We start from the raw sequence: 23,985 nt of genomic DNA on the forward strand, positions 1-23,985 counted from the left end.
TGTGACAAAGGTGAGGTTTACCTGAAACCTTGATACTATTGGCCTCACAGAATCCCTCAGTAACATGTTACATTAGACAATTTTTTCTTAAAAGGTGAACTAGCTGGCACTGTTGAGTAGCAGGTTAAGCCTTCGCCTGCTACGCTGGCATCCCAAATGGGTGCCAGTTAGAGTCCCAGCTGTTTCACTTCTGATCCAGCTTCCTGCTAATGCACCTGGGAAAGCAACGGAAGATCACCCAGTTGCTTGGGCTCCTGCATCCACGTGGGAGACCTGAAAGCTCCTGTTCCAGATCGGCCCAGCTCCATCCACTGCAGCCATTTGGGGATTGAAATACAGATGGAAAGATCTGATCTGATCTCTCTCCTCTCCCTCCAAATCTGCCTTTCAAATAAATAAATCTTTTTTAAAAAAGTGAACTAAATTCTTTTCCTTACCTAACTACACAGTTATTTATACTTGTATGATCCTTATTTTTCCCGCTGAAATGTTACTAATGAACTCAGTGTTACAGTAGCTTTCAGTTATTACATAATTTTCACATGTTTCAGTGGGATGATTACCTGGTAAGTACTCCAGTTAGAATCTCCACTGTCAAACTCTACTAAAACATTTGAATACTTACTTAATGTAAAGCATGACAAAAGCCACCAACTGCCAGGCTAAATCAACCAATTCTGGATCAAATGATAAAGGAGAGTGATAAATTGGAATTCTACCAGCACTTCTGACATTCGCGGTGTGGTTTAGGCATACAAAACTATCTATGTGAATTTCAGTTTTCTCCTCTAAGACTGAAGAATATTGAAAGCATGTAACTTACAATGCACAGACTATGTTTAATTTCCATATGTATTTTAGGAATGACTATAATCAAGTCTTTAAAAAATATGGGGTCAGTGATCAATACTTTCAAATAATTGAAGGCTATCGTACTGAAAAGAAAGGTCAAAATATTATCTATTGTGAATACAGACATTCACATCTTGGTGAAAATATATGCCAGTAGTTTTTTGCTTAAAAAAAGCCAAGAAGCAGACTGAAACAGACCAGGACACCTAGAGCAGGTGGTTACTGAAACCCTGGAAAATTTCCCCCAAACAAGCAGTTAGAATTGTGTGCATGGGGCTCAGCAACATTCTGGTTCATACTCTTAAAAAACGCCTTTCAGATGATGTTGTTGATGAACTCAAGAACTTTATATTCTATGAAGAAGTTAAACTCAACCTGTCTGGGACAGAGAAAAAACAAAAAGCAGGGTGCCATGTTTTCACATATAGTGGTAGGAGAAGGATTCTCTGATTAAATTGACACATGAAAAACAAAGGCAAGCACACCAAGGGCCTCTCAAGGGGAAAAAAGAGTTCCGGGGGTGTGAATGCCTGTTGGAGGAAATTAAAAACACAGGCACACACATATAATGCTCACCAAAGAATTTTACATAATCTCATTCAATTTTAACCTCCAAATTACAGAATACATATTTTTTTGAATGACGAATGACTTTGGATTGCTAGGAGTCCACGGTACATTACTCAGGGCAAGATACGAGGGACACAGCCAGCACTGTAGCATAGTGGGTAAAGCCGCTGCCTACAATGCCAGCATCTCAGATGGGTGCTGGTCCAAGAACTGGCTGCTCCATTTTCAATCTAGCTCTCTGCTAATGTCACTGGGAAAGCAGAAGATGGCCCAAGCACCTGGGGCCCTATACCCATGTGGGAGACCTGGAGGAAGCTCCAGGCTCCTGGCTTCAGCCTGGCCCAGCCCCAGCCTTTGTGGCCATTTGGGGAGTGAACCAGCAGATGGAAATCCTCTTTCTCTCTCTGTGGCTCTGCCTTTTAAATAAATAAATCTTTAAGCAAAAAAAAAAAAAAAAAAAAAGTATTAGTGACAACTGCAGTGAGTTTACAGAAACTATCAAGAAAGTACAGCCAAGTTATGGTCTTATTAGCTATTCAGATAAATCAGTTAAAAACAACAATAAATAAAAATATACATTCACAGAGCTATTCAAATTTGGGAGATCACTAAAAGTAATGGAACATTCACTATATTGTAATCCTGTACATTTCCAAAAGAAAATGATCTCTATGTGGGAACATAAAGCAAAGAGCCAAAGAGCAAACATCCATCACTATCTTCTTGTAAAACAGGTAAAAGTGCCCACTCAATGCACTTACAGATTATGAAGATGGATAAAAAAATTCCCAAGCAAGTATCAGCTATGCACTTTATGATGGAACAAGTCATTGGACTACAAAGCCAAAAGCCAGACTCTGGTCCATCAGGACTTCCTCTAAATACTGTCCTCTCATTATGTAAAAAAATGAACCAGTAAAACGATTACATCTGTCTTTTCCTTTTTTAAATGCATAACAAAAATGTCTTTAGAGCATGAATACACCATTTCAGAGTTGGAATTTTTAATTTATGAGTCTGAGCATTTCAAATATCCTAGTAGTAAAATAGTACAATCACCAAATATAACACTTTAATTTTCTGCCATTTTACTGTTTTTACCAACAAGTTATAAACCATGTTGTGAGAAAACAGCAAAATACCTATTTCTGTAATTCACAGTATGCAAGTTATCTGTCCTTCATTACCAAAACAAACCAAGCTTGTTTAAAATCCTCTCCATGTAAAATTAATACCAATCTGAACTTAAATGAAACACACCGACTTGAAAATATCAGTAATGTGAAAATATTCCAAGCAGAAGTGAATATGCTAATATTTAACAGAATCAATTTTATCTATTATTTTATTGAGCAGAAATGTACAAAAATTAATGATGTATTAATGCAACAAAACAGATTTCTTGAGGATTCCAATCTCCTGTTTAGTATTTAAGTGACATCACAAAACTCTGGATATTAAGTGTTTACTGGCATTAGCATTTGAATTTTCACTTTCCATGAATAAATATTCCCAAAGAGCACAGGACTATTTTATTTCAAATGTTTGTTCTGATACTTACTATCTTTTCTTATTTTACGGGTTCTTTACATTACCTTTCTTTACAATTAATCCATTTACTTAATAACATCAAAGAATTTTCTTAATGACAATAGGTTAAAAACAAGTCATACACTCTAATTCAAAATTTCAACATTATATGAAATTCCTGCCCCCCAAAAATTGTTAAATAGCACAAATCTGTACATTTAAACAAAAGGAAAACCTCGAGTTTTAAACAAGTTCTCCTGAAAAAAATTAATCGTTCAAGCTCAGTGGATTTTCTGTTACAAAGGGTATACGATCTTTGAATTCTACTGGCTGGCCCAGAATAATTCAACAGCAATAATTAGCACTAAGTGAACAATAAGCCTACAAAGTTTAACATCAAATTAACTCGGTCATAAACAATTCTGTTACCTTTCTTCCAAGGGAAGCAAAGAAAAAAAAATGCTTGATTTTTTAAAAGGACGTTTAACCTATGATAGAAATAGACTAATGTGTCTTGCTTCAAGCGCCCAAGGCAAAACGACCACGTTGGCACAACCGGAGAGAGGAGGAAAAATCCCGAGATTAAGAGGCTGCGTCTCTTCATCCCCGAATGCCCGGGCCTTGCCTCTCTGCCTAAAGCAGAAGTCTTCCCTTTCCCTGGGCCTGAAACGCACGATCTTTCCTAACTAAATGCAAGAGCCACCCCGAGCTGCAGCAGCCTAGCCCGAGGAAGCAGCGACAGGGCCTAAGGAAATGGTGTGGGGTAGGCCCACGCTGGGGCGGCGTTAGCAAGAACGGCGATGGTGGACGATACTCACTCTGGCGGGAAGAGGCGCAGTTCGTCGATCTTGCCTAGGAAACCGAAGAGAGTCCGCATCTGCTCAGAGCTAGCGCTCGGGGAGACATTAGTCACCTGGATTACCTCGGTGCCGCCGCCTCCGCCGCCGCCACCACCACCTCCGCCACCGGGCCCGCCGCTGGGGCCTGGGCCCGCAGTGCTGGGGACGACGGTAGTGTTGCTCATGGCGCTGCTCGCGTTCTCGCCCCTGCTTTAACACATCAAACACACAACAAACAGTGAGAGGGAGGGGGAAGAGGAACCGGTTCGCGGGAGAGGAGAGGGTATCCGCTGCTTCAGCCACTGCCGCCGCCGCCGCCGCCGTTTCTCCGCCCCGTCGCACGCCGGGGGGAGGGGAAGAGAGCGCGCGGGTTGGAGACCACGAGAAAACAAACGGCCGCCCCCACCTCGCCTCCAACCACCTCACTCCCAGCCCCCGCTCCCCCACAATGCCTTGCGGCGCCCGGGCGCGTCACCGCTGGCTCCGCCCCGCGCAGGCCCAGCAGGCCGCACCCGCAGCCGAAACTACGAACTAGTGAGAAGGCAAAGCTCTAGTTTTTGATTTGTAAAGAGGCTCGCATTAACTTTTTTATTTTTTAGAGCAAGCATTCACTGTCCTGCAAAAAAACTGCACATTTTAGCAACTATTTTCATTAAACAGAGCCTGATGTTTCTTTCTGCACTGAGAATCATTTGTAGATCTGTCCAGTTCCGAACACTTCCTTCCATCCTAGCTACCAAGATTTTTATCCCTACCACTATAAATTTTCCTAGGATCTTCTTTTTAAAAGCATATCACACAGTAATTAAATATATCCAAGTATCTGATCCACATTTTCTAGAGAAAAACTTGTTCACCTGCGCATTCCTACTTAGTTTTGGAACTTTAGACAACCATCCCCTTCCCCCTTTTTAAAAAGACTGATTTCAAAGCCAGTGATCTTCCATTCACTGGTTCACTCCCCAAATGCCTATACAGCCAGGGCCAGACCAGGCCACAACCAGGAGCCAGAACTCCATCGGGGTTTCCGCTGTAGATGGCAGGGACTAAAGTAATTGAGCCACCCTCATCTTCCTACGTGTGTTATTAGCAGAGCTGAATCAGAAGCAGAGCAGCTAGACTCCAACCTGCATTCTGATTCTGGCTGTGGGCTCCCAAACAGTAGCCGCAATGCCTGCCTGCCTGCCTTTTTCAGCCTCATCTGAACCACTCTCTGAACTGCATCTAGTGTTATCCAGTGACTTGCTATTCTCCAAACCTGACAAAAACCCCATTGCTCTGGGCCTTTATGTAAGTTAGTAATGACCTCTCTCATTATATCTAATAGCTATCTTCTGTAGAGCCTTCCTCCCATTGCTGCTACAGTTTCTACTTAGGGTTTCCTTTTCTCTGCTTAGTAACAAGACATAGCTATATTTATTGTAGACATGTCGTCTACCAAAGTTGTGAGCTTTCTGAGCCATTCCAAACCTAGCACAGTATACGTGACAGTGCCCAACAGATGTGTTGAATACACTCACAAATATATATCTTTATGACATCCATTTATTCCAGGACAACTTGCTAAATAATGACTTGACTGAATATTTTGGAAGCCAAATAATGTACTTGACTATTTCTGAAAGCTAAAATAATGTATTTAACTGATGCTTTACAGAATATCTACATTAGTAAGTACCTCTTGGCATAAGGCAGTCAAAAGTGTAATTTGTGAGAGATCAGAGCACAAGCACAGTTATAGAGCCAACTGGCTAGGTTTACTTACTACCTTAGTATTGCTTAGCTCTTATAAAGGAAGGGAAGAGGATGACTGAACGTGAGCCTCAGCAAAATTACAAATTACAACAAACTGCTTGTCGCTTATAAATTTGTATCTTTGAATATAAATAATGCCAAGTAAGTTCTCATTTTGAATCAGCCATATACATGTATACACATATATATGTATATGAATTGCCAATTACAGATTATTGACAGTTCAATGAATATTAAAAGTGTCTGTTATATGCCAAGCATGCTAACAGTGTTCAATAATAAAAGGACGGGCACCATGTCTATAATATTTTTTCCCTTAAACTTCACTTTTATATTCTCTCTGGTGAGTATACAGAATCTTTTATATCATTCTGTATCTCACTTTTTATTTGTTATGGTAAGCATAATAATTTGGGTGTCCCTCAAATGCCTGTATGTTATGGGCTTGATCCCCAAGTTCTATGTTAGTAATTAATAAATTAAGGGTTGAAAGTTAATCCAGTGTTGTTGGAAGTGATTAAATTGAATTAAGTCACTAGGGTAGAGCCCTCCAGGAATGAATTGTGATGGCTTTACAAGGAGACACACATGGACTGGAGGGTGAGCATGCTCTCTGTCCATCTGCTTCCAGCATTACCATCTGAACTTCCCTCCATTCTCTGGCCTCACCAGATGTCTGAATCAATGGGGTTGTGTGATCTTGAACTGTGAACCTCTAAAAACTGTGACCCATGGGGCCAGTAGCCTGGTGTGGTGAATAAAGCTGCAACCTGCAATGCTGGCATCCCATACAGGCACCAGTTCAAGTCCTGGCTGCTTCACTTCCGATCCAGCTCTCTGCTAGGGCCTGGGAAAGCAGTGGAAGATGGCCCAAGTCCTTGGGCCCCTGCACCCACGTGGGAGACCCAGAAGACGCTCCTGGCTTCTGAGAGGTGTAGCTCCAGCCCAAGTTGTGGCCACCTGGGGAGTAAACCAGCAGATGGAAGGCCCTCCCTTTGCCCCCACTTCTGCCTTTCTGTAACTCTGCCTTTCAAATAAACAAACAAATCTTTAAGACAAAAAACAAAAAACTGTGACCCAAAAGAAACTTTCTTCCTTCCTAAGTAGCTCCTCTCAGATATTTGAGTTACAGTGATAAAAAGCTATTACTGTATGTATTCATTTTTATTTATGTTAGACATATTTCATAAATAAAATGGCAAATTCAAACCAAAGAAAAGATTGCTCTAAGATAAACCCTAAACCACCAGAAGCTTATTGAACATACAAAAATGGGTGGTACTTTGATATGGAAAAAGAAACTGGCAAGAAATAATTTTATTCAAATAAAGAAGTTTTTAAAATATTTTAGTTTCAAATCATTTAGTAGCTAGAAAAATGTATATATACAGAACTTAAAGCCAGAAGACTGGCTTAATATCTAGCCTTCTCATTATGCATATGATGTGAGGAATTTTCACTTCACTTCTAAGTACTTACCTCAGCCTCCTTATGATCAAATGAGGAACAGAATAATAATTTTGAAGATTCTTGTAGGTCTAATCACAGATCAGATAATTAACATTGTGTTATTGTCTGCTTAATACAGAGATAAATATATACTAAAGGCAAATAAATATATTGAATTATACTAGTTTTAAATCACCGCCATTTTATTTTGCCTCCAATTATACAAGTCAATAAGAGGACAGAATCTGAATTAGACATCACACCTGTCTTATTCACTATTATCTACAATATCATAAGAGGCAGTCAAAAAACAGATTTCTTCAAATATTGTGTACATATATGTTCTGGGGGATTTTCCTAGCCATTAGAAATACAACAGGGAAAAGATACTCAATGTTCCTTATCTCACAGCACTTCTGATCTAGAATGAAACACTATAATAAACATAAAGATATAAAGAGTAACATGTTGTGATAAAATAAAACAGGACAGGACAGGAGATGAGAGAGAGGGCCTTTTCCCCTAAGACCTCATAAAGGAGGAGGCAAGCCATTTGAATTTCTAGGGGAAGAACATTCTACGCGGAGGAAAAATAACAAATTAGATAGTAAGAACTGGTTTGAAGCTTTCAAGAAGACTGCTCTTTGACAATGAATGATTTCCATAACATACACTATGTTTCAGGGACTTAGAAAGAGATCCTGCCATATGTAAAGTGAAGTGAAAAAGTATGGACTAAGTGACACTTATTTCATCTGTGGGGATAGGTTAGAGAAGGCTTCTGGTTCCATTTGAGTAATGAATATTATCAGTTTTACTAAAAGTTAATGCTATTTTGAATCCAAAGCAAAAAACAACTTGTCATACTGGCCTATAAAGTCATGTTACAGGAATGTGCATATGATTTCTGTAGGATTTTTAAACGTGGAAAACAACCTAGAAGTTCCCCATAATACACAGGGCCCTCCTGTTCATAGTTAGGGAAGCACTATTACCACAGTGCTAAGAAAATTACCAGGTTGTTGATACTGGCAGAAAAGTATGTCAAATATAAGAAAAATGCTTTACCTAAATACTCAAAATAGTAACAATCCAGTTAGCCATAATGATTAAGCTTCTGTACTTTCTAGTCTCAAGTTTCTAAAAAGATCTTGTATATTTAGATGGAATCCCATCAGGTAAGAGAGAATAGACACATGTATACACAATTTCTCTCTACCTGCCAGATAGCATGTTCACGCTGAACAGGTATGTCACTTTTGCTTTTGTTAGCCACCTTTGTTCACACTAGAAAAGATGGTAGAATCCTCTCAATTGACACAATTTTGCAAATCTGTACAAGCAACAGGTCTTTTATCAAATCAGTTGATAAGCAATTCTTCCCTCTAGCAAATGAACATTTTTGAGGGCAAGAAAAGCAATGTATCCTTGTGTTTATAATGTCCAATAATCCTAGACAAAGCCAGTATTTGACAAAAACTTTTTTTTAGTATCACATATACACTATAAACTTTAGAAATGTCTCATATAATCTCAATTTTTTTTTTCAAGATTCTATTTGTTTATTTGAGAGGCAGAGTTATACACGGAGAAAGAGGGAGAGACAGGGAAAAAAGACTTGAATCCACTGGTTCATTCCCCAAACGGCTGCAATGGCCAGAGCTCAGCTGATCCAAAGCCAGGAGCCAGTAACTTCTTACGGGTCTCCCAAGCAGGTGCAGGGGCCCAAGCATTTGGGCCATCTTCTACTCCTTTCCCAGGTCATAGCAGAGAGCTGGATTGGAAGAGGAGCAGCTGGGACATGAACTGTTGCCCACATGGGATGTCAGCACTGCAGGTGGATGCTTAACCTACTATGTTACAGAGCGGCCCCATAATCTCAATTCTTCAAAAAAGGTAGTTTATCACTAAGGTACACATAAAGGTATGCATGTCACAGATAGGCTGAATGAAAATAGCAATGTACTTATTAGATTTTTTGTAGTACACTCAAAGTATTTGACTAAAGTTTTTTTCCTTATAAGTATAGAGAACAGTAAGAAACTTGCTGTTTGCAAATCTTAAGTTTTATATTTAAAGAAAACTTTTTTTGAAAGGCAGAGACACAGAGATCTTCCATCTGTTCATTTGCTCCTCAAATGTGCACAACAGCCAGGGCTGGCCCACGCCAAATTAGAAGCCCAGAACTCAATATGGATTTCTCATGCAAGTGGGGCAGGAACCCAAGTATCTAAGCCATCATCTGCTGCCTCTTAAGGTGCACATTATTAGCAGGGCATTCGAATTGGAAGTAGAGCTGAGACATGAATCCAGGCATTCTGATATGTGACGTGGCATCTTAACTGCTGCATAAAATGCCCACTCCATACATCTATACATTTAAAAAACAAGTCTCTACAGATCTATTTTAATTCTACATATTAGATAATTATACTTCTAATTCTGTAGATTTTCTTAATTTTTTTTTAAGATTTATTTATTTATTTGAAAGTCAGAGTTACACAGAGAGAGGAGAGGTAGAGAAAGAGAGAGGTCTTCCATCCACTGGTTCATTCCCCAGTTGGCTGCAATGGCTGGAGCTGCGCCGATCTGAAGCCAGGAGCCAGGAGCTTCTTCCAGGTCTCCCACGTGGGTGCAGGGGCTCAAAGACTTAGGCCATCTTCTACTGCCTTCCCAGGCCGTAGCAGAGAGCTGGACTGGAAGTGGAGCAGCCTGGCCTTGAACTGGCGCGTCAGACCAGGGTGCTAACAGGCTGCGCCACAGCACCAGCCCCATATTTTTAATAGTGTCGAACATTTACATATTAGTTTCCCTAATCAAGGAATTAAAACATTTGTACAATTTGATCTTTATTTTTTCTATGTTGTAAAATTAACTCTTCATGAAGGACAGTTAAAGACCTATAAAACTAGAAAAAAATGAAAGTGTACTCAATTAAATAAGGTTGAATTGCATTAAAAACTGGTTTTTAATGCTCTGAATACATCGAAGTTGCCACAGTGATTAATAATGTAGGCACAGGATTGGCACTGTGGCGTAGCAAGTTGAGCCACTGCCTGCAGTGCCAGCATCCCATATGGGTGCCAGTTTGAGACCCAGCTGCTGCACTTCCAAGCCAACTCTCTGCTATGGTGTGAGAAAGCAAGTCCTTGGGCCCCTCCACCCACATGGGAGACCCAGAAGATGCTCCTGGTTCCTGGCTTCGGATCGGCATAGCTCTGGCTATTGAAGCCAATTGGGGAGTGAACCAGTGGATGGAAGACCCCTCTCTCTCTCTCTCTGCCTCTCCTTCTCTCTCTGTGTTAACTCTTTCAAATTAATTAAAAAAAAAAAAAAATAATGTAGGCCCTAGAGTCAAACTGAAGGGTCTCTACTACCCGTTAAGATAATCGGGTGACCTTTGGCTCATTACTTTGTGCTTTAATTTCCTTATCTGAATTAAAGAAATAATAATAATGTCCACCTCACTGGGGTGGTTGAGGAAAGGTGAGAATCCACAAATGCTTAGAAAAGACTAACCATTATAATCATGCTTATTGTACAAATAAAGAAATTAAGAATTAGGAAAGTCAGGTAAGTGATTTAAAGAAGTAATAATGAAGCAGGCTCAGATTAGAAAACAAACCCAATCAGGTTATCTCACATCCAAGCCTTCATTTCACTATGTTGTCTCCTACTATCTCTTATATGAAAAAAATGAAACTTGTCAAATTGGAATGGTAATGTTTAGTCTCAGGTTCTCTACTATTAACAAAAAACCTTTCATTTGAAAAAAAAAAAAAAGGTTGCCTTCAAGTGGGCTCCATTGTATTCTATCATTCTCTTTCAGCCTAGAACCCTCACTCACATGAAAGATATGAATCAGAAGAGTTAATTTTACATAGTGAGACTAGTTTCTAATTTTAGATTTCACACTTTAACACATTTTTATGGAATATTTAAAAACTATTATAAACTAAAAACAAATGCATGTTGAATATTCAAACTATATGAATGAAAACAAAGCAGAATCTTCCATTCTGTCCTTCATTCTACACCCATGCATGTTCTCAACTAATATACTAGGTACTGCCTCTGAATTAGCCTCATGAGTCCCTGTATTCTTATTGGAAAAAAAATTGGACTAATGATAGTGTCTGAGGTTTCTAAAATTATAAGTATTATGAATATGAAACATAGTTATCAGAGTGGCCAACATAAAGGCACCCAACAAACGTTTTATACCATTGTAGCAAAGTCAGTTTCCAACTCTCCATTTCTTCATCTTTTCATTTCTGTCCCACCAGCATTATTGTTAAAATGAATGCCTAAGAAATTATTTTGTACAGTTAAACACTAAAGATGTGAATAACACTATTAGATCCCTTTCTTCTTTATGAGCTTGTTACAATGTAAATATGAAATGAAAATAAACAAATTTCAAGTTTTCATTATCATTTTAAGCTTAAAGCAGCATACCACTAGATTATGGCTAATTAAAAAAATTCCTTTTTTGATAAACCACAATGTTTCCATTGAAAATTCTAGGATGGTTTCAATTACTTTTCCACATTTTAGAGCAAGAGTTCTATTATTGGCAAAAGATACAAACTGCACATAGCCCTGATTAATATTAAATTAAAAGTACTGCGACACAGGTCAGAACAACAATCAAATAACCAAAGAACAAATAAAAAAGGCAAAATATTACTCACTAAACACATGAAACAATCAAAATTCCTGACAAATAGTAAAGCATAGTAAGTAGTTTTTTAAAGGTCATAATGCTGTTTCCCCTCAGTTGCCACTGCAGTCACTTGAAACTATGATCTGCAATTACTTTCAAGCCACATTAGCTCAGGTTGGAGTCTAAAGCACTTGGAGACATGATCAAATAATTATTTTGAGGGAGAAAACAGATAACATTTCTGGGAAATGAGGAGTCAAAAAGGTCAGTATCTATAAGATGGAAAATAAACAAAGCTGTTCTAATGGTAAATTTAATGTTGAATGAAAAACATGTTCCTCTAGATAAAGAGCAATACTAGGTTCACATATTTACATTGTGGGTACCATGTATTTAAATGTTCTCTAGTATGTAATTCAACACCCAGTGATAGATACTTTTCAATTATTTTTTTTATCTTGACAGGCAGAGTTAGACAGTGAGAGAAAGAAAGGTCTTCCTTCCATTGGTTCACCCCCTAGATGGCTGCTGCAGCCGGCGCACAGCGCCAATCTGAAGCCAGGAGCCAGGAGCTTCTCCTGGTCTCCCATGCGGGTACAGGGCCCAAGCACTTAGGCCATCCTCCACTGCACTCCCTGGCCACAGCAGAGAGCTGGCCTGGAAGAGGGGCAACTAGGACAGAACCCGGTGCCCCAACCGGGACTAGAACCCGGGATGCCGGCGAGATACTTTTCAATTATTTAAGTATATATAATTTGCCATTATTAAAGAAGGGGGAAAAAAAGTCTAGCGGAAAAAATTTATGTGTAATCTTGAAGGCACCCAGGAAGTTAAAATAGAATTTACCACATTGCAATTTCTAGTATAAATATGCCACCTAAAAATCTGAGCATCAAATTTTAAACTAGGGCTGAGTGTATGGTGGTTTGGTGAAGTGGTGAGGAGCTGCTTGGAATATGGGAGTAACTGGGTTTGAGTCCTGGCTTCACTTGTACTTTCAGCTTCCTGCTAATGAGCACTCTGAGAGGCAGCAGATAATGCACAGTTCACGTAAGTGGGTCCCTGGCATCCACATAGGAGATCTGAGTTGAGTTTGGGCTCCTGGCTTTGGGTAAGCCCTGACCCAGCTATGCTATTGCATGCACCTGAGGAGTAAACCAGCAGATGAAAGATCTCTCTCAGTCTTTCTCTTTCAAAGAAAAAAAAATTTAAAAAATTTTAAATACTGTACTGATTGTGATCATCACATATCAAATTATTCAGATTTTCCCCCTTGTCAACATAGTTGACACTAAGGATAAACTCACAGGGACTATATTAGGTCTTACTCAAACTGCAGGGGAGCTTTGCCCTATAATGGCCATTTACAAAAATGTATGGCCTCTTTTTAAAATAAATGAAGTTGCAAGCAGAATCCAACTGAAAAAAAATTTTTTATAGAGTGTGATAAACAAATTTTAAAATAATGGATTTTGACTAAAACTAACTTTTACATAAACTTATTCAGTTGTAGTTTTTTATCCGTTACCACAAGACAAAAGAATATTACAAGGGGCATTCTAGGATTTGGTGCCCAAATTTTACCTCTGTATTAGTTTATTAACACTAACTTAAAGTTAAAAAAGAAATTATAAAGCCCATATAAATAATATTAAAGTTGAGACCTTAAATTACAAAATATATTAATCTTAGAAAAAATAGCAAGAATATTACACTACCTATTAAAAGTTAAGAGTAATAATCACTGGAAATAATAAACATTTTCAACGATTTTAGAACAATCAATCAATAAATTTCAATAGCACAGTGGCTTTTTTAATGTGGTAAGGTTGATTTTCCACTGCCCTTCAGTTTCTTTTAATAGAATGACCATAAGTAAAAAAAAAAAAAGCTAAAAGCAATCAATTTTTTCACTAGTTTCTCCATTTTCAAGTGAAAAATATAAACAGGTAAAAAGCCCTTTAACTATGATTTTTTTAAAGATTTTATTTATTTGACAGGTAGAGTTACAGACAGTGAGAGAGAGAGAGAGACAGAGAGAAAGGTCTTCCTTCCATTGGTTCACTCCCCGAATGGCCACTACGGCCGGAGCTGCGCCGATCCGAAGCCAGGAGCCAGGAGCTTCTTCCTGGTCTCCTACGTGGGTGCAGGGGCCCAAGCACTTGGGTCATCTTCCACTGCCCTCCCAGGCCAAAGCAGAGAGCTGGACTGGAGGAGGAGCAACCGGGACTAGAACCCAGCGTCCATATGGGATGCAGGCACCGCAGGTGGAGGATTAACCTAGTGCGCCACAACGTTGGCCCCATTAACTATGATTTTTTTTTTAAAAAAAGATCTTATTTATTTATTTGAGAGGCAGTTCCAGACAGAGAGAGGTCTTCCATCTGCTGGTTCACTTCCCAAATGGCTGCAAAGACCAGAGCTGGGCCAATCAGAAGCCAGGAGCTTCTTCTGGGTATCCCATGTAGGTACAGGGGCCCAAATACTTGGGCCATCTTTTACTGCTTTCCCAGGCCATCAGAGGGAGTTGGATTGGAAATGGAGCAGCCAGGACTCCAACCAGCACCCATATGGGATGCTGGCACCGCAGACAAAGGTTTAATCTACCATGCCACAGTGCCGGACCCAGCAATGAATTCTTTAAAAACTAATTTTCATTTACTTGAAAGGCAGAGCAACACACACAGCTATCTTCCATCCATTGGTTTACTCCCCAAATGTCTGCAACAGCCAAGGGCTGGGTCAGGCTGAAACCAAAGCCTGGAACTCAATCTGGGTTCCTGTGTGTGCATCAAGGGCCCAAGCATGTGAGCCATCATCTGCTGTCTTCCAGGGTGCATTAGCAGGAGGATGGATTGGAAGCAGAGGAGACCACACTTGATCTGGCACTGATACGGGATGCTGACATTACAAGTCACAGCTATCACACTGTGTCAAACACCTGCCCCAAAAAGCGTTTTTAAAAATAAAAGGAAAACAAAACTATTTTCATTTTTAAGCATTTTGGGGGATGCTTGATAATGTAGCAGTCATCTGTTGATTGCAGATTATGTGGTTGTTCTATATGCAGTTATATCAAAGGTTTTTAAAAAATTGAGAGGCAGAGAGACAGAGATAGAGACAGACAGCATATGTATTGGTTCACTTCCCAAATGCCTGCAACAGCATGAACTGGCCAAAGCCAAGCTGATGCAACTCCATTCAAGTTTCCCACATGGGTGGCAGGAATTTAATTACTGGAACCCCACTGCTCTTCCCAGGATCTGCATTAGCAGGAAGCTGAAGCCAAGAGCTGGGGCCAGGTATTGAACCCAGTTACTTCAATGTGAAAAGTAGGTCTCTTCACTGCTAGGCTAAATGCCCACCTGGAACGTGACATTTTCTTAAAGCGGGGGCACTAAAAAAAATTCCGTTCAACTGACAATAGAGAGAAATTTAAGACCTAAAATTATAATCAAATAGTAAAAACTCATAGAGCACACTAAATGCTTCATGATTCAAATGTATGAAGAAAAGCAAAGGAACACAGAAAATAAAAAATGTATAGTCCAGAGGAAAATACTCTAACAGAAAAAGTTACCACACACAGTTTCAATAAAAACAACAAATACAACATAAACCACATCTGAAATTATGAATAAAAAATGTAAAAAATATGTACTACCTTTAATGATAAAGTACAGTGGCCAATGTTGGGGTACAGAAGGTTATGTTGCCACCTGCAACACTGGTAACTCAGGTGAGTGCCGGCCACTCTACTTTTGACCCAGTTCTCTACTATGTGCTTGGGTAAGCAGTAGAAGATGCCCCAAGTGCTTGGGCCCCTGCCACCTACCTGGGAAGCTCAGATGCAGTTCCAGGCTCCTGGCTTTGCCCTGGCCCAGCTTAGCCCATTGCTACCATTTGGAGAGGGAGTCAGCAGATGGAAGATGTCTTTCTGTCTCTCCCTCTCTCTAAACTCTGCCTTTGAAATAAGCAACTACATTAAAAAAAGAAAAAAAAAAAAAAAAAAAACAGTGTCCATTACTACTTTTAAGCCTGAAAGGAATATAAATCTGAAACTGCAAACTGAAATTTTCAAAGAAAATCGAATTGTCCTCTTAGTAAGTAACTTTTACCATAGATAGCAGCTTTCAAAGATAAGGCAATATTCTGCAAGATCCAAGTTATAATGCCTCAAAATAGGGTGAGTCTATAACTTACACAAAAAGAAACTTCCTACGAATATCTGCAAAGTAAGTTCACTTTGTAAATAAATGTACTTGAAAAATCTACACAAATTAATCTCATTTTCCCTAATTACAATTCCAGACTTGCTTCAATAAATTCATCTTACCAACAGTACCTTTTGCCTTTGGGGGAAAAATATAACTTGAAGCAGTGTTGGTAAGAGAAATACAGATACATAAAGAACTATGTCATTAAATTTTAATGGCAGAGAGCAAGCTGTCTAACTTTGATAATAGTCTTACTTTCCATTATGAAACAGAACAGGATTCTTTGTCTGATATGTAATTCTTAGGCCTAAGATAGTTTTGGTTTTCTTATTTTCTTTTTTATTTAGCAAAGGAACCTGAAGAGGAAAACCTTCCATTACTTAAAGAAAATGAATATAATAAATTGTAGTTAGGCAATTCTGTTACAAAAGGTTATAGTGCAGTAGTCTCCAGCTTAAACATTGGACATTTCCATTCCATATTATTTTAATAATGTACATGAAGTCCATCAAAAAAAAGCAAATACTGTGACTTAAATGCCAGTGTTAAAAAAGGGTTTTTGTTTTTAATGCAGTTTCTTAAAGTAATAAAAGATATAAAAGCTAATTCCCACTAGTATAACTAACTAGTCTTTCATAAACAAACAGTTCAAATTGCCTTATTTTCAGTTTCCGTAATTTTGAGATAAAATACGTAATTTTTCCAAATGCACGAAGTGATAATTTTCACTGTTACTTGTTCAATCTGCACGTGCTACATTATTATAATACATTTTGATGAGTACTACCAATATATATTGGTAAAATTCTTACATATGTTAGTTTACATAGCTATTGAAGTATACCACAAATATGTGGACATTTGGACTTTTCAAAATTACTTTGCCATTAAACAGGACACGCTTATCTTATACAACATAACTAACATCAATAATTCAATAATGAAATATTTCAAGTAGAAGCACAATGAGTGAATGAGTGAAAAACTAAACCTCCTTTTTTTAGAAAAAAAAACTGAACTAAAGACAATCATTGCACTGGAAGGGATGCCAACTGTAAAATTTTATACTTGAGCAATTCATTCTCCAAATGTAGGCTGCTACTTCTGACAAAAAAGAAAAAGTTGTCTTCCATGTAACAAAGTTGTTTTGAAACAACTGAAATTTATTCCAGGATAAAAGCAAAATGGAAATTATCAAATGTCACAAGACCACATCATGGTGATTAACAAAGTTTTTGGAGACAGATCTAGGATCACACCCCTGGCCATGCCAATTTTAGTAACCTGTAACCTTGGGCAAATTTCATAACCCCTTTTAGTCTCAATTTCTGGCACTTAGGGCTCTAAATGATATCCATTATCATTTTTTTTTCTTAAGACAAGCTCAACAGGGGGCTCATTAATGCAAAAGCAGCTAATGGTCCTTTTGCTTCACAAGCTATTGCTTTTTGCTTAGTAGGGTAACTACTAGTACCTTTCTGCTGTTTGCTTTTAGTGCGAGAAAGACTCTCCAGAACTAAGAAGAAAAAAGAGGTTTTAAAACCGAATGTCACAGGTAGCAAGAATTTGGATTCAGGTAAAACTGTGTGCTATGCATTTATAACTTAAGAAAGCCATCATCCTGGTTTTCAACTATCCTATCAACTCCCAAACTTGAGGGGGATATTTCAGGGCATATGCTTTTGAGACAAAAATCACTCCTGGCCAAAGAGAAACGTAGGAGAGTGCCACGCAGGATGAGTTCTTAATAATTACTTGCTGGATCAATCAATAAACTGCATGTTTCTGATGAAACAGTAACTTCTCATGAAACATCAGTTATTGAACAGTTTTTGTCTTCTATTCTCACATCTAGTCCCATCCTTCACACTCAAGATACACACTTTCTTCTTCACTTACATCCAACACCCTTAGGCAGGAATCAGTGTCCCTAAATAAATGAACAGAGAATAAGCTTTAAAAGTGTTACATAGTTTGTGAGCAGGTGAGATTCGAACTCGTTTTTCTCGGGCTCCAAAGTCCAATCTGCGCTACACTGAAGCTCCTAACACTACGTGTCTCCGCAAACCGTCCGGTACACAAAACGTTTACTATATTCCAAGCTTTTTTTTTCTTTCTTTCTTTTTTTCTACATTGCCAACTCTACCATTGCCCATTATTGCCATCGCTGGGCTACAAACTCAAAACACATCCGCAAGAATGATACACTAATTCCAGGAGTCGGGGTACAGGCCCGAGGAGTACGAAATCTGTTATTCCGTAAGCCGGGGGTCTGGCGCCACCAGCGCAGGCGACCAACACAGGCTGGGGTCCAGAGAAGCTGCAGACCGCGCCCAGGTCTCAAGTTTTAGTCCAGGCCCACGTTCAGACCAGGACAGGGGAGAGAGAGGAGAGGGTTGCCCTTTCCCTACACCTCGCAGCGGCAGAAGCACAGAGAAAGCTGGAGTCGCACGCAGTTAACAGTGCAAACAAAAAATCCGAACCCCCTTCTTAAACCCGTTAAACGCACTTACTTGAGCGAGGTAATTCCAGGACGCTAGGCCCGCACTGGCAACGGAAAAGACTCCTCTGTCCTCCAGCCCCAGGGGCTGACGGTGACGACATCTAGGCCGCGCCGTGGAAAGCCTAGGCCCAGCGCGAGGCCACGAGCTCGACACACAGAGCGCGCGCTCGCGAAAGGGGCGGGGCGGCCCGGCGGCGCCACCTTTAAGCGTCACGGGCGGGGCCGCGGTTTCTAGACCCGGGTTTTGAACATGTCGCGCCTGAAAGGAGCTGTCGGGCGAGATCCCCGGGCGGGTTTCAGAACCGAGACGAGAGACTGCAGTACCTCCGTACCCCAGGGGCTGTTAAAGGCGGCGAGGAAGAGCGGTCAGTTAAACTTATCGGGTAGGAACCTCAGTGAAGGTAAGACCTAGGGTTTCCCCCGATTGCTTGTTGTCTGGAAGGTGGTGGTCCTGGGCGCTTCCTCTCCCTCTGCCTGGCGTTAGCTCCCTTTGCCTCAGGTTCTTAGGATCCTTATTCTGTAATCTGGCACTTAATACATTTCCACTGGCTTGTCCTACTCATTTCGGTTCCTCCCCTAGCTCCCGGCAGTCTGTCATCAAAGAACTCTTGATGGGGATGTGGCCAAAATAGCAATGTGGCGTTTTCTAGAATCTCATGTTCTATGGCAGAAGTAACTTCGTGTGTGACAGAATTAGCTGTAAGATGATGGGTAAATATATATATATATATATATATATATATATATATATATATATTTGCTGTCGTTCCTTCCCCCTCTTTAGTTTGTTTTCTAAGGGCACTTGCCAAAGGTAGAATTCTGTCATATTTCATCTGGCCCTTTGTGAGCTTAGAGTGAATGCCACTGTTCCCTACCGTGACCTTGTCTGTACGCATTTGGGTAGAGTCCTGTTTAAGAGTAGTAATGAAGGCGCAAATGTTCTAAGTTGAAGATGAGGTTCGGTCCCGCACAGGGTTTGAATTTGGGGCCATCCTGAGAAGCATGTTAAAGATCAGCAAGCACAATGAATAGCCAGGTGCTCTTTCATTATCTTGGTAAATGTGTGCAAGAGGGACAGAGGGAAATACAGCATTCTTCCTGTTACGTTTTCTCTCCTTTATGTATTCTAAGACTGTGATGGAAAGCCTTCCATTTTCTTTTCAGTGGTTGTTTTCTTGTACCATATTTAGACTGGGCAAACAAATATTTGATGAATGAATGAAATTTCTGCCCTTCGTAGAAGAGTAGTTGATCAATGGAAACCTAAATATTTTCAAACTTAAGATTTTTCTATTTAGATTCCTTCTTCCTAAAACCTGGAACATTTTCCTTTATAACTGCAAAGGACTCACTCTTTGGCTTCCTTTAATACTGTGCTCAAAGGTTATCATTCAGAAAGTGACTTCCTAACTACCATTGCTAACCCTCTGTCCTGTTTGGTTTATTAATAGCATTTATCACTATCAGAATTTATATAATTTATTTGTTTACCATCGTTCCTACCCTACAACTAGAATGTTAATTTGATAAGGTCAGGGAGCTTCGTTATATCCCTAGCCTCCAGAATAATGCTTGGTTCTTAGTTTATTTTCATTAAGTATTGTGGAAGCAGTGAGTAAATGAACAAATATTCTCAAATGCTAAGTGAAGTACTGGAATGTTACTTATTGACTGGACCCAGATGGTTTAGTATATTAAACATTCAGGAAAAAGATTAATTTTGACAATTAGTTGTATGATGATATAGATCAGGACTGTTTAGGTTTTCATGGTATGAATAAAGCCTAACACAATACCTGCACATACAATGATGTTAAATGTGTGAATATGTCGTATTTCTTAGCAGGGAAAAGACGTAAATGGGAGAGTTGTGATACCTGTGGCTTACATGTCTAAAAAGAATCCTGGTTACCATTATGATATAGAAGGTCTTTCCCTATCTGTCTGTAGCCAGCTCCATCTCTTGTCACTCAACCTTTGATACCCAAGTGGCTATATTTCGAAAATCCCTTACGGGGCCATGCTCCCATTCTCAGTATCTTTGCTCTTATAACACTGAGTTCTTAATTGCTCTATGCTTTAATTTTTCATTTAAATGTGGAAGTAATAATAAGACCTATTAAGGTTTCAATGAGATAGGTAAAATGTCTGATATATAAAAAGTACAGGGTGGGGCTGGTGTTGTGAAGCTGTCATCTGGTATTGGAGTGCAGTTGCTTTGTTTCCTATCCAGCTTCCTGCTAATGTACCTTGGAAGGCAGTGGAGGATGGTCCTTGTACTTGGAACCCTGCCACCCATGTGGGAAGCCTGGATTAAGTTTGATGGCTCTGGCTTTGGCTTCACCTAGTCTAGGCCGTTGGCAGCCATTTGGGGAGTGAACCAGCAGATGGAATATCTCTCTGAATGTCTCTCTCTCTCTCTCTCTCTCCCAATAAATCCTTAAAAAAAAAAAGATAGTAAAAATTGACCATTGTTGTTAGGCAATAGCTTCCTAACTGGATTTCTTGTTCTAAATTTCACTCTCTGAATCTTAATGTCATTACCAAGAGTTATTTTTTCAAATCACATATTTTATTATAGCAATCAAAACATTAAAGGATGTCCCATAGCCTACAACATACAGTGTAAAGTCCATAGCACAACATGCAAAAGTTTTTAATGACTTGATAGCTCATTTCTTTTTATCGCTGAGTAATACTCCATTGGATAGCTGTAGCATTTTGTTTTTTCCATTCAGCTTTGGAAGGACATGTTGGTTGCTTCTACTCTTTGGCAGTTATAAATAAAGTAGCTGTAAACATGAATGTTCAGGTTTTTTTTTTTTTTTTTTTGGCAGAAACCTTTTATTTAAGGTATACAAACTTAATGCATTTCATAAATACAACATTAGAAAGATGGTGATTCTTCCCACCATACTTGCTCTCCCACCTATACTTCCACTCTTACTACTCTTCCCTCTCCTATTCCAATTATTATTTTTTTACTAAGACCTATTTTCAATCAATTTTATACACATACGATTAACTCTGTACCAAGTAAAAAGTTCAACAAATAGTATGGATAAAAAAAAACCTGTTCCTGAATAGTGGAGATAAGGGCTGTTCAAAGTCATGGCATCTCAAAGTGTCAATTTCATTTCTGTAGATTACCTTTTAGGTATTCTGTTAGTTACCACAGATCAGGGAGAACGTGTTTTATTTGTCCTTTTGGGACTGGCTTATTTTGCTAAGTATGATGTTTTCCAGTTTCATCTATTTTGTTGCAAACAACAGGATTTCTTTTTTTTTTTTACTACTGTGTAGTATTCCATGATATACAAATCCCATAATTTCTTTATCCAATCTTCAATTGATGGACATTTGGGTTGATTCCATATCTTAGGTATTGTGAGTTGAGCTGCAATAAAATAAATACAGATAACTCTTTCATATGCTGATTTCAGTTCTCTTGGGTAAATTCCAAGGACTGGGATGGCTGGGTCATATGGTAGGTCTATATTCAGATTTCTGAGGTGTCCATACTGTCTTCTGCAGTGGCTGTACCAGGTTACATTCCCAACAACAGTGGATTCCCAGCATTTGTTGTTTGTTGATTTCTGTATCAAATCCATTCTAACTGGGGTGAGGTGAAACCACATTGTGGTTTTAATTTGCATTTTCCTGACAGCTAGTGATCCTGAGCATTTTTTCATGTGTCTGTTGGCCATTTGGATTTTCTCTTTTTTTATTTTTATTTTTATTTATTTATTTTTTGACAGGTAGAGTTAGTTGGTTCATCCCCCCAAATGTCTGCTACTGCCGGCGCGCTGCGCTGATCCGAAGCCAGGAGCCAGGTACTTCCTCCTGGTATCCCATGCGAGTGCAGGACCCAAGCACTTGGGCCATCCTCCACTGCCTTCCCGGGCCACAGCAGAGAGCTGGACTGGAAGAGGAGCAACCGGGACAGAATCTGGCACCCCAACCAGGACTAGAAACCGGGGTGCCAGTGCCGCAGGCGGAGGATTAGCCAAGTGAGCTGCGGCGCCGGCCTGGATTTCCTCTTTTGAAAAATGTTCAAGTCTTTTGCCCATTTCTTAACTGGGTTGTTCATTTTGTTGTTGAGTTTCTTGAACTTGTAATATATTCTGATTATTAATCCTTTATCAGTTACATAGTTTGCACATAATTTCTCTCATTTCTGCTGGGCTTGAGAAAGCAGTAGAGGATGGCCCACGTCCTTGGGCCCCTGCACTCGCATGGGAGACATGGAAGAAGCTCCTGGCTCCTGGCTTCAGATTAGCTCAGATCTGGCCATTGCGGCCATTTGGGTATCAACCAGCAAATGGAAGACCTCTCTTTCTGGCTCTACTTCTCTCTGTAACTCTGTCTTTCAAATAAATAAATCTTAAAAAAAAAAAGTCTGGTAGAATTCAGCAGAGAAGCCATCAGTTCTGGGCTTTTCTTTGTTGGAAGGGTCTTTATTACTGATTCAATTTCGATCTTGGTTTATTGGTCTTTTTTAGGTTTTCTGTGCCTTAATGGCTCAATTAAGGTAGGTTGTATGCATCCAGGAATCTATCCATTTTTATAGGTTTCCTGAGTTGTTGGCATACAGCTCTTTGTAATAATTTCTGATGATTCTTTTTATTTTGTGGTATCTGTTGTTACATTTCCCCTTTTTCATCTCTAATTTTTTTTTAGTTGGGCTTATGATGTGTCAATTTTGTTTATTTTTTAAAAAATAACAGCGCTTCATTACACTGAACTTTTGTATTTCTATGGTTTCAATTTTGATGATTTCTTATATCATTTTAATTATTCTACTAATTCTGGGTTTGGTATGTTCTTGTTTTTCTAGGTCCATGAGATGCATTGATATCTCATTTATTTGGTGCCTTCACAATTTCTTGATGTAGGCACCAATTGCTATAAGCTTCCCTCTTAACGCTGCTTTTGCTGTATCCCATACATTTTGATATGTTGTTGTCTTCATTTGTTCTTAGCGATTTTTTGATTTCTCCTTGACCCACTGTTCATTCAGACACGTGTTGTTCAGTCTCCATGTGTTATCATGTTCTACAGGTTCTTGAGTTGTTGACTTCCAGCTTCATTGTATTGTGGTCAGAAAGGATGCATGGTATGATTTTAATTTTTTTTGAATTTGCTGATACTTGCTTTATGGTCTAGCATGTGGTCTATCATACAGAAAGTTCCATGAACTGGTGAGAAGAATGTGTATTCTACAACTGTAGGAAGAAAAGTTCTGTAGATATCTGTTAGGGCCATTTTGTCTACAGTGTCGATTAATTTTGTTGTTTCCTTGCTGATTTTCTGTCTGGTTGATCTGTCCATTCCAGAAAGTGTGGTATTGAAATCCCCAGTTACTATTGTATTTGAGTGTATATCTCTCTTTACATCCCTGTATTTTCTTTTAAATAGCCAGGTGCCTTGTAATTAGGAGCATATACATTTATAATTGTTACATTTTCCTGTTGAATTGATCCCTTGATCATTACATAGTGCCCTTCTTTGTCACTTAACCACTTTTGTGTTAAAGTCTATTTTGTCTGATATTAGGATGGCTGCACCAGCTCTTTTTTGGTTTCTGTTGGCATGGAATATCTT

At 39.3% G+C, this 23,985-nt stretch overlaps 2 protein-coding genes across 12 annotated transcripts in view; one reads left to right on the plus strand and one right to left on the minus strand.

Annotated features, from left to right (window-relative positions):
• SRSF11 (serine and arginine rich splicing factor 11) overlaps positions 1 to 18,557 on the minus strand; it is a 49,941-nt gene extending 31,384 nt beyond the window's left edge. For 3 of the 10 annotated variants that reach the window (XM_070078287.1, XM_008265073.4, XM_008265072.4), the window contains exon 1: positions 3,771 to 4,241. In XM_070078287.1, the coding sequence (XP_069934388.1) occupies positions 3,771 to 3,976 (206 nt within the window). In that variant the 5' untranslated portion in view covers positions 3,977 to 4,241. Of the gene's footprint in view, positions 1 to 3,770; positions 4,242 to 15,496; positions 15,641 to 18,391 lie in introns of those variants that run through there. The other 7 variants (XM_070078284.1, XM_017346178.3, XM_070078283.1 and 4 more) reach the window with 5 other exon arrangements.
• A 74-nt stretch (positions 18,558 to 18,631) lies between these two features.
• The window catches only part of LRRC40 (leucine rich repeat containing 40), a 54,879-nt gene continuing 49,525 nt past the window's right edge, over positions 18,632 to 23,985 (plus strand). For both annotated transcript variants that reach the window (XM_051857622.2, XM_070078279.1), the window contains exon 1: positions 18,632 to 18,782. In XM_051857622.2, coding sequence (XP_051713582.1) covers positions 18,632 to 18,782 — 151 coding nt within the window. The remainder of the gene's footprint in view (positions 18,783 to 23,985) is intronic.

The sequence above is a fragment of the Oryctolagus cuniculus genome, chromosome 7 (assembly GCF_964237555.1).
Source record: "Oryctolagus cuniculus chromosome 7, mOryCun1.1, whole genome shotgun sequence".
Lineage (NCBI taxonomy): Eukaryota > Metazoa > Chordata > Mammalia > Lagomorpha > Leporidae > Oryctolagus > Oryctolagus cuniculus.